At 42.3% G+C, this 11223-nt stretch overlaps 1 protein-coding gene across 4 annotated transcripts; it reads right to left on the minus strand.

The window, feature by feature from the left end:
• Positions 1 to 207: 207 nt before the first annotated feature.
• On the minus strand, positions 208 to 7641 carry LOC118945817 (collagen alpha-2(XI) chain-like). 4 transcript variants are annotated; one of them, XR_005040975.1, is made up of 18 exons: positions 7176 to 7641; positions 6932 to 6976; positions 6600 to 6653; positions 4882 to 4935; positions 4727 to 4779; positions 4317 to 4567; positions 4147 to 4200; positions 3993 to 4046; positions 3806 to 3859; positions 3634 to 3687; positions 3481 to 3523; positions 3345 to 3398; positions 3167 to 3220; positions 3036 to 3053; positions 2918 to 2953; positions 2387 to 2531; positions 2132 to 2238; positions 208 to 748 (listed from the first exon to the last, which is right to left on the minus strand). XR_005040975.1 is itself a non-coding variant. In XM_036969361.1 (4 exons), exons 2-4 carry the CDS (start codon positions 2517 to 2519, stop codon positions 650 to 652), a joined length of 339 nt encoding a protein of 112 aa, XP_036825256.1. In that variant the 5' UTR covers positions 2520 to 2531; positions 2708 to 2911; the 3' UTR covers positions 208 to 649. The 4 variants fall into 4 exon arrangements, 1 of the variants encoding a protein (XP_036825256.1); XR_005040977.1 differs by having other exon boundaries at positions 6782 to 6976; XR_005040976.1 differs by having other exon boundaries at positions 6782 to 7641.
• Positions 7642 to 11223: the final 3582 nt, after the last annotated feature.

An 11223-nucleotide genomic window follows, 5' to 3' on the forward strand; every position in this document is an offset into this window, starting at 1 on the left:
GTATTTCGGTTCATTCCATTTGTGACAACAGGGTGTACTGCTGTTTATTGCATTATAGCTGTAAACCATAAACTGTGTGATAAAGAAAGTGATTGGAAAGTAAGCTGAAGTGACATATCAATGTACAACACGTTTAGACCATCCAGATATGGGAGGTCATCAAGTTTTCTGGTATTTGTTTGCAAGAATAAAAAACAAGAGATAAAATATTAGCAAAGACATATTTACAAACGCTTAAACAATAAAATACAAATGAGTACATTACATTCTTAAAACCTCCACATTAATCAAATATGAAGCATATATTAGCACACACAGTACATCACTGAGAAATGAATAAATAAAAAATAATCGATATGCAGGAGATACAAACAACACAACAGCTATATATTTTTCTTTATAAAATACACATTATATCAATCTCTCCAAAATACATATTTCATCATACAGTACAGCTAGTTATTATCGCAATTATACATAAGCGCTACAGCGAACAGACAACATGATGAGACAACATTCTTTTGTCCAGATGAGGAATTGCAGCCAAATGATCTTGCCCCATACACTGGGCAGTGCTTGCTTCTTCTCTCTGGATAAATGGAGGCTACAAAAAGCACAAAGGTCCCAGGACAGCTCTGAGGTCTGTGTCTCAGTGATCTCCCCTTCCCTCTGCACTAACGTCCCTGAGGGGCAACAGCTCCAAGTCCCCTCTATGGATCTCTGTGCTCCCCCATACTCGTACCTCCACCTGAGTGACAGACATGGGAAAAAAAGCAGAAAATACCAGGCTGTAATTACAGTACACAACATTGGTCTCACACACTGTACTGTGGCCCTGTAGTCTTTTTTATAAGTCTTGACTGACATCAACTGGCCAGGCGGTGAATTACAATGATTATGTCGAATGACTTGTCTTGTAGTTAACATAAAGCAGCAAATGTACTCGGTGTGTATTACGGTTGAATGGCGGGAAACCGGTTACCGAGATTTACCGCCCAAAATCACTACCTTTTCCCAGAATAAATAACTACAAGAAACCGGTAAATTATAATAAATGATTTATATGAACAGCATAATAATTCATTTACGAGCACTCAACACCGGTTGAATATGGCCGGTGTCAGTAAACGTCGGCAAAAAAAACGTAATTTAATTGTTGCCAACAGCACAGTTAGTCACCAACGCTCTGGATAACATGAAAACAACCTAACCAGCTCTGGTAGGGCGAGTAAAGTGGTCACTCATTTATGTCTGGAAGTAGCTAGCAAGCTAGCCAATGTTAACTTGGGTGCTTGACTGCCGTTGTAAAGTCAGAACACCCTACTCCTCGGCCCAAGCGTCCAGTACACTCTGAATTTAGAGCACTCCAGATTGAATTTAAGAACACACCCGAAGTAGTAAAATGTCTAACTAGTAATTTGTTATGCTAACTAGCTTGCAAGAGGTTGCATAGCAACAGCATCAACTTCCGGTAGATCGGAGAAGAGCTAGTACTCTCAACTGAAAGGATACTATTTGTTTACAGTATACTAAAATGAACTAATAGTATATAGTATGTTAGTATGGGTATTCAAACACAGCTCTACTCATCCCAGGGTTTGTCTTTATTTGAATATTTTCTACATTGTAGAATAATAGTGAATACATCAAAATGATGAAATAACACATGTATCATATAGTAACTAAAACTGTGTTAAACAAATCAAAATACAGTATATTTTGTATTTGAGATTCTTTAAAGTAGCCACCCTTTGCTTAGATGACAGCTTTGCACACTCTTGGCATTCTCAACCAGCTTTTTGGCTGCTTTTCCTTCACTCTGCGGTCCAACTCATCCCAAACCATCTCAATTGGGTTGAGGTTGGGTGCGTCATCTGATGCAGCACTCTATCACTTTTTTTGGTTACTAAATTATTCCATATGTATTATTTCATAGATTTGATGTCTTCACTATTATTCTACAATGTAGAAAATAGTAAAAATAAAGAAAAACCCTTGAATGAGTAGGTGTGTCCAAACTTTTGAATGGTACTGTTTGTGAGAAATTATGTTAGCCATAATAGCTAGCTAGCCTTCAATATTCTGCTCAAGAGATACGCAAAGTTGTACGATTTCAGGACAAGCTACTTACTTGTGACAACACAGGAGGTATACAGGTCATCCCTCCTACAGTGAAGTTACAGGTACACTTGCAGGGCATCAAACAGGCAGCCCTGGTTAGGGTCACGTAAACGTTTCCTGGAAAGATCACACCTTTGTAAAACTAACACATTATTGGACAAATTACTCTCTAGCTCTAAAAAGGATGAGCTGTTGGCTTCACTAGATCTGTTGCCTACATCAGCTCAGTGGCCAGTCTAACTGCTACCTGCTGAGCTCTACTCACCATCCTGCAGGTGTGGATGAATCAGCCCCAGCTTGTTGCAGGTGGTTGCAGGGCTGTCTTTGGTGCCCTGAGGCCAGCTGAAGGAGCTGCTTGAGTGATGGTCAGGGAATGAGTCAAGCGTTCTCCTGGTCATGGTCCGGTTTTGCTGGGAAAATGGCCATCCAAAAACACTCACTTTAGGAGGTTTTACTAATAACTTGAGACATGGAGTGCAGGTTATGCAATAGTTTTGAGGAAGTATTTTGTGTGGACTGCAGAGTACGATTCCTCAGTCTTACAGTAAAATAAACAGGTCTAGATTACAATAAATCGGGCACCAACTTTTTAAAATCGTATTATTTTTTCCAAGGGATTCAGGTCGCCTATTTCTTGGACGGCCAGGAAGACCTGATTTCCCCTGTAACATAAATGGGGCCTTGCATTTACATAGATCCATTATATACTGTACACTGCATTCTAAATGATTCAGTTACTGTTTCTAATTTGGATCAAAAGACACAATAAGCCTCCTTACTGGTAGTCCACACTGACCTCTCACTCCCTTAGCTCCAGGCATACCTTGTATCCCTGCAATGAGCATGATAGATTTAGATGGAAACCATGGAAATATACCCAACAATAGACATTAGAATGCCAAATGGTTACTTACTCTCTTTCCAAACAGATCCTGAAAAATAAAACAAACAAACATTGACCAAACAAGACTTCAAAATGTCATAATTGTAGCAAACTTACTGGAAAAAACTGAAAAGGTTTGTGAAATATTGACAAAATACATACAGGTTGACCAGGGAAGCCCTTTTTCCCAGGTGGACTGCGCGGACCAATGTCTCCCTATAAATTACCAATGCATTGACATAAACTGATAAGAAATATTGTTCTGATACTGTTATCAAAATGTATCAGGATATGATTCCATTAAAACAACTAATATAGAAAAGAGATACCACAAGCTAACCTGTATGCCTTTTGAACCTAGCCGCCCTTCATTCCCTTGCAGTCCTGGATTCCCCTAAATAAAAGAAGACAGAAATATAATCTGCTGCCTAAATGTGAGGTGTTGTTGATTGATTTTCAACTTTATTCCAGCATACTTTAACTCCACGTGGTCCAATATGTCCCTGAAGGCCTCTGACCCTGAGAGGAGAACAGATATAAAGGAGCGATGATATGGCAACATAGAAAACGAATACTGTTCTTTTACTCTATAACATAGGTGTTATTGAATATTGAGACCTATACAGCACCTTTGAGCCATGCTGGCCAAATGTCCCCTTCTCTCCTCCAAGCCCTGGAATACCCTACGCAAAATAGCAATACTAGAGAGCTTGGTTATCAAGCATATGAAAAATGCCTGAGAACATAGACAGGGATTTACAATCAACCATGAATGTAAAGGTTTCAAATGTATTGGTTTACCCTTTGCCCCATTGTCCCTGCAGGTGCTTGTTTTCCTTTAGATCCATGATTACCCTTGACAAAACATTGGTGGAAGGTTCTGAATGTAAACCATGGCAAAATAAAGAGTTTTGGCCAAATAGCTCTATGTGCATGCACTAAAGAGTACCTTCGTTGGGTATCTCAATTGGTCAAACACAGGTCGTACCTTTGACCCTGGTGCTCCATGACCACCACTCAATCCAGTTCGTCCAATTTGACCCTGTAACATGAATCATTAGAGTAAGGATGCATCAAATTCCAACATACTGTATACTTATATTGTCTCCAAAACACTATGATTAGGTCTGTATTTCACTCACCATCTTCCCTGGCATACCAGGCCTCCCAGGGGTGCCTCTGTAACCAATATCACCCTGGAGACGAATCAAATCGAAGGAAGATCTTTTAGATAATATGTGCCGTTTTATTTCTGGGGGCAACTGGTTGATAAATGAATAAAGATTTTACTTGGGCACCAGACAATGCTTACATTATCTCCTTCGTTTCCTTCAACCCCCAACAATCCATCCAAACCAGCAAGTCCCTGTGATAACAACCCAAACAAAAGATAGAATAAACAACGTCCCATCAATAGGATCATCATCACAACATGGTTTATTGCATCTCCGTGATAGGATCATGCAGCTGTAATTGGGTGTCATAGTCAATGTGGCCTATAGGGATACTTGCTGGCTTTCCAGATCTTCCAACTGGTCCATCCGGTCCCAATGGGCCTTCTCCCTATAAGCAAGAGGAGGAAAATGTGGCACATAATAAAAGTTCAAATGTAACCATTAACTATTCGCTTAAATAGTGGTGGGGGAAAATGGTTTGGTAGAGTGTACAGCAAGCATTGAAAGAAAGAACTGATTAAACTCACCGGTTTGCCTCTTGACTTACCTTGACTCCTGGCTTTCCTGGTTGCCAGTGATTCCTCTACTTCCAGAATCCCCCTGTTGAAAAATAAGTACACCATGCTTAGTCAATATGTTCCATTTTATAATTTTAGAAACGACTGAATATTAGTTTGTAGCAAAGAACAGAACAATACTCACACTCTTCCCAACTGGACCTTGAATCCCTGTTGCTCCACTTTTCCCCACCATTCCCTAAGACATGTAATCATCAGCAAGTGTTGAATATGGATTTAAGTACAGTGCATATGGAAAGTAGTCAGACCCCTTCCCCTTTTCCAGATTTTGTTATGTTACAGCCTTATTCTAAAATGGATTACATTTTTTTTTGCTAATGTTTAAAAAATACTTTATTTACATAAGTATTCAGACCCTTTGCTATGAGCCTCAAAATTGATCTCAAGTGCATCCTTTTTCCATTAATCATCCTTGGAGTCCACCTGTGGTAAATTCAATCGATTGCACATCATTTGGAAAGGTCCCGCAATTGACAGTGAATGTCAGAGCAAAAACCAAGCCATGAGGTCAAAGGAGTTGTCCGTAGAGCTCCGAGACAGGATTGTGTCGAGGCACAGAGCTGGGGAAGGGTACTAAAACATTTCTGCACCATTGAAGGTCCCCAAGAACACAGTGGCCTCCATCATTCTTAAATGGAAGAAGTTTAGAACCACGAAGACTCTTCCTAGAGCTAGCCGCCCGGCCAAACTGAGCAATCGCGGGAGAAGGGCATTGGACAGGGAGGTGACCAAGAACCCGATGGTCACTCTGACAGAGCTCCAGAGTTTCTCTGTGGAGATGGGAGAACCTTCCAGAAGGACAACCATCTCTGCAGCACTCCATCAATCAGGCCTTTATGGTAGAGTGGCCAGATGAAAGCCTCTCCTCAGTAAAAGGCACATGACAGCCCGCTTGGAGTTTGCCAAAAGGCACCTAAAGGACTCTCAGACCATGAGAAGCAAAGATTCTCTGGTCTGATGAAACCAAGATTGAACTCTTTGGCCTGAATGCCAAGCATCACGTCTGGAGGACACCTGGCACCATCCCTATGGATGACGGGGAGACTAGTCAGGATCGAGTGAAAGATGAACGGAGCAAAGTACAGAGAGATCCTTGATGAAAGCCTGCTCCAGGAGTGAGTGCTCAGGACCTCAGACTGGGGCTTAGGTTCACCTTTCAACAGGACCATGACCCTAAGCACACAGCCAAGACAACGCAGGAGTGGCTTTGGGACAAGTCTCTGAATGTCCTTGAGTGGCCCAGCCAGAGCCTGGACATGAACCCAATCGGAAATAGCTGTGCAGCGATGCTCCACATCCAACCTGACAGAGCTTGAGAAGATCTGCAAAGAAGAATTGGAGTTTCTCCCCAAATAATATGCCAAACTTGGAGTGTCATACCCAAGAAGACTCAAGGCTGTAATCACTGCCAAAGATGCTTCAACAAAGTAAAGGGTCTGAATACTTATACTTCTGAAAATGTGATATTTCCAATACACATATATTTAATACATTTGTAAAAAGAAAAAATAAACTGTTTTTGCTTTGTCATTATGGGGTGTTGTGTGTAGATTAATGAGGAAAAACAACTATTTAATCTATTTGAGAATAAGGCTGTAACATAAGAAAATGTGGAAAAAGTCAAGGGGTCTGAATACTTTCCAAATGCACTGTATATCACAAGCCACTAGGCACACACTAATTGAATCAATGTTGTTTCCACTTAATTTCAATTAAATTACACTGAAACATGGAATGTTGAATTGATGTCTGTGCCCAGTGGGAAGTATACGCTTTAGGAGTGCCAAAGAGCCTGAAAAGGCATATAACAGCATAAGAAACATCTGAACTGTAAAATATTACCCGTAGTCTGGTAGATCCGGAATTCCCATCAGATGCAGTTCCTCCAATGGGTCCCTAGAGGACAGGGATCATGGTCAAACCACATAGGTGTGTGACACCTCTGAGTATATTAGACACAGGACCATCTCTGGCACAGGACAATGGGATACAATGGGGTCCATGTGTTCCATCCATTCCCCTACCCCCAAGATGGCATTGAAGTCCCCAAGTGAAGAAAGACATGTTCCATTCCATTCCATTTTTCTCGAGTTTTCACTTGAATTCTGGCCCTCTAGTGGTAATATCAGCATGTGCAAGTGTGGCAAGACAGCACCCTGAAGTAAAAGTTTCACCTTCAGCCCTTTCAGTCCAGTGAGTCCTGGAATTCCTGGCATCCCCTGTGTGATTCAAATCCAAGGGTCAGATGAAAATACAATACCTCAAACATACTGACTGGAAAACAACTGGAGGTCTGGATATCTCAATTGTAATATCAGGTCAATTCTTCACCAAAAATAGGATTGATGGTGATTTAAAAAAAAATTATACTGAGACAATGACAGGAAGCTGTATAGACAGAATAAGAAGAGTAGTTACACAGGAACCTTAATACCAGGTCTCCTTCAGCTCCTCTCTTTCCTGATTTTCCAATCTCTCCCTGTAGACAAGGCAGACACATTGAGCCACAGTCAGATAAGAATTATCCATCAAATTAAACAGACTATTTCCATTTACAAAAGGGCCTGGCAAACCAGAAAATCCCCCTCGACCATCTCCACCCTGTGAAACCCCCCTTCCCCCCAAAAACATCAGTACGTCTCACACAACAATTCTAAACAAGTACGATATGCAAAATGACTCCACAAATGAATGTCAAAAGTAAGCGCAAACAATTTTCAGTACTTTATCGCCTCTAGGTCTATCAACGCTTTGTCCACCGGTAGGACCTCTGTCACCCTGCAAAGACAGATAATGAATATACAAGAGTCAATCTGGATACAAGGTGTTGGGGAATAATCAGAATTAGTTGATAACATAGGTAAGATGTTTTATATTCATCATGTGTTTGTAAGTTACTGCTCATCCGAATGTGTTTGTATAATACTGTGGCGGGGGTTGCAGTATCTGTTCTCTGTCAAGACTAAGTTATTTGGGCCGGAGAGAGGGGAGAGGTCAAGCGTGTATCTCTTGGCTCCACAATGTCTGTGTGCCAGTCAATGTGTCTCTGTGATCTTGTCAAGATAGGATGGATTTGATATATGCCTGTTGATATGAGGATTTGTTTAGGTTCTGAGTTTGATAAAATAACATAGTTTAGGAGACAAAGCTGAACGATAAATTATGCCAATGCTGTCTGGCTATGTGTGTCCTTGCTATAAAGGATCTCAGTTGCAATGTGTAAGGGACTCTCAGAGAATTAATTTATAGACACTGAATTGATCTGAGAGTCACAGGGTTGTGATGGAGCTCATATAATTAAAGATGGACTTTGTGATAACTAACTCTGACTTGTGTGTGGTTTGCTCTCATGATTTGGTAAATACAGGAACATTTCCACGACAAAGGATACAAGGTAAAGTATGCTAAAGTATGCTAGCTTCACTTCCAGACTGCTCTCACCTTTGGCCCATCTTTTCCTTGCTTACCATTCTCCCCAATTATTCCATCATAACCCTAAAACAGATGGGTAAATTACCATTATATCAGGATATGGTGATCTGAACAGGTGTAATAATATTTCATCCCATCCCATTACAGTACTGCGTGTGACCAGATCAAAGAGGTTCCACTTACTCTGGTTCCAGGAAATCCAGGTGTGCCCACTGGTCCAACATTACCCAGCAGCCCTGATGCCCCTCCTCTGCCTTTAAAGCCTCCTTTACCTGGAGGCACAGGTCCTCCCTGCCCATCAGAGAGGACAAGTAAATGAATACACAGTGAGGGGATGGAAGGAGGTAAAATGCAGGTGCAAGCAAATAAACAGAACTGTCATGTCTGACAGGAGAGTGGGGTCACATAAAATGAAGCAACTAATACATGTAGTAATGTTAGCCATGTGCCTAATGTCCACTCACCTGGTCCCCTTTAAATCCTGGGTCACCCTTGTCACCGCTCTTATATACTTTGATCCCCTAGAGGAGGAAGGTAAATATGGACAGACACACAAACAGCTACAGGTTAACTGATGGTTTGATATGGACGGGAATATGAATTAGTTAGAAAACCTGGCCAGAACTTTATCAGAGTTAGTAAAGGTTCAGTGTCAGGATGAAACGGCTAATGAAGTATCATGGAATTGTTACTTTGTGAGACAAAGGTACATGTCCTTATAGTGTACATTGAACAAAATTATAAACGTAACATGCAACAATTTCAAAGATTTTACTGATTAACAGTTCATTTAAGTAAATCTGCAAACCCACAGTTTCATCAGCTGTCCCTTCCGGGTGGCTAGTCTCAGACGATTCCACAGGTGAAGAAGCCAGATGTGGGGGTCCTGGGCTGCTGTGGTTACACGTGATCTGCGGTTGTGAAGCCAGTTAGGGGTACCGCCAAATTAGAGAAATTAACATTAAATTCTCTGGCAACAGCTCTGCTTCCGGCACCGACAGAGATGGCCGCCTCGCTTCAAGTTCCTAGGAAACTATGCAGTATTTTTTTTTAGGTTTTCAGATGTACATTTCTTTTTTTTAGGTTTTCAGTATTTTTTACATTGGTACCCCAGGTAATCTTAGGTTTCATTACATACAGTCGGGAGGAACTACTGAATATAAGAGCAACGTCAACTCACCATCATTACGACCAGGAATATGACTTTCCCGAAGAAGATCCTGTGTTTTGCCTTCCACCCAGGACAATGGATCGGATCCCAGCCGGCAAATCTAAACAACGTTGCCATAAAAGGGGCAAACAAAGCGGTCTTCTGGTCAGGCTCCGGAGACGGGCACACCGCGCACCACTCCCTACCATACTACTCGCCAATGTCCAGTCTCTTGACAACAAGGTTGATGAAATCTGATCAAGGGTTGCCTTCCAGAGAGACATCAGAGACTGTAACGTTCTTTGCTTCACGGAAACTTGGCTCACTCGAGAGACGCTATCGGAGTCGGTGCAGCCAGCTGGTTTCTTCACGCATTGCGCCGACAGAAACAAGCATCTTTCTGGTAAGAAGAGGGGCGGGGGGGTATGCCTTATGATTAACAAGACGTGGTGTGATCATAACAACATACAGGAACTCAAGTCCTTCTGTTCACCTGACTTAGAATTCCTCACAATCAAATGTCGACTGCATTATCTACCAAGGGAATTATCTTCGATTATAATCACAGCCGTATATATTCCCCAACCAAGCAGACACATCGATGGCCCTGAACAAACTTTATTTGACTCTTTGTAAACTGGAAACCACATATCCTGAGGCTGCATTCATTGTAGCTGGGGATTTTAACAAGGCTAATCTGAAAACAAGACTCCTTAAATTCTATCAGCATATCGATTTCGCAACAAGGGCTGGTAAAACCCTAGATCATTGTTATTCTAACTTCCGCGACGCATATAAGGCCCTGCCCCGCCCTCCTTCTGGAAAAGCTGACCACGACTCCATTTGGTTGCTTCCAGCCTACAGACAGAAACTAAAACATGAAGCTCCCGCGCTCAGGTCTGTCCAACGTTGGTCCGACCAATCTGATTCCACGCTTCAAGACTGCTTCGATCACGTGGATTGGGATATGTTCCACATTGCGTCCAACAACAACATTGACGAATACGCTGATTCGGTGAGCGAGTTCATTAGAAAGTGTATCGGCGATGTCGTACCCACAGCAACTATTAAAACATTCCCAAACCAGAAACTGTGGATTGATGGCAGCATTCACTTGAAACTGAAAGCGCAAACCACTGCTTTTAACCAGGGCAAGGTGACCGGAAACATGACCGAATACAAACAGTGTAGATATTCCCTCCGCAAGGCAATCAAACAAGCTAAGCGTCAGTATAGAGACAAAGTAGAATCGTCGCGGACCAGGATGTCTTGCTCCCAGACAGACTAAATAACTTCTTTGCTTGCTTTGAGGACAATACAGTGCCACTGACACGGCCCGCTACCAAAACCTGCGGACTCTTCTTCACTGCAGCCGACGTGAGTAAAACATTTAAACGTGTTAACCCTCGCAAGGCTGCAGGCCCAGACGGCAACCCCAGCCACGTCGTCAGAGCATGCGCAGACCAGCTGGCTGGTGTGTTTACGGACATATTCAATCAATCCTTATCCCAGTCTGCTGTTCCCACATGCTTCAAGAGGGCCACCATTGTTCCTGTTCCCAAGAAAACTATGGTAACTAAGCTAAACGACTACCGCCCCGTAGCACTCACTTCCGTCATCATGAAGTGCTTTGAGAGAATAGTCAAGGATCATATCACCTCCACCCTACCTGACACCCTAGACCCACTCCAATTTGCTTAACGCCCCAATAGGTCCACAGACGACGCAATCACAATCACACTGCATACTGCCCTAACCCATCTGGACAAGAGGAATACCTATGTGAGAATGCGGTTCATCAACTACAGCTCAGCATTTAACACCATAGTACCCTCCAAACTCGTCATCAAGCTCAAGACCCTGGGTCTCGACCCTGCCTTGTGC

Source organism: Oncorhynchus mykiss, chromosome 30 (genome assembly GCF_013265735.2).
Source record: "Oncorhynchus mykiss isolate Arlee chromosome 30, USDA_OmykA_1.1, whole genome shotgun sequence".
Lineage (NCBI taxonomy): Eukaryota > Metazoa > Chordata > Actinopteri > Salmoniformes > Salmonidae > Oncorhynchus > Oncorhynchus mykiss.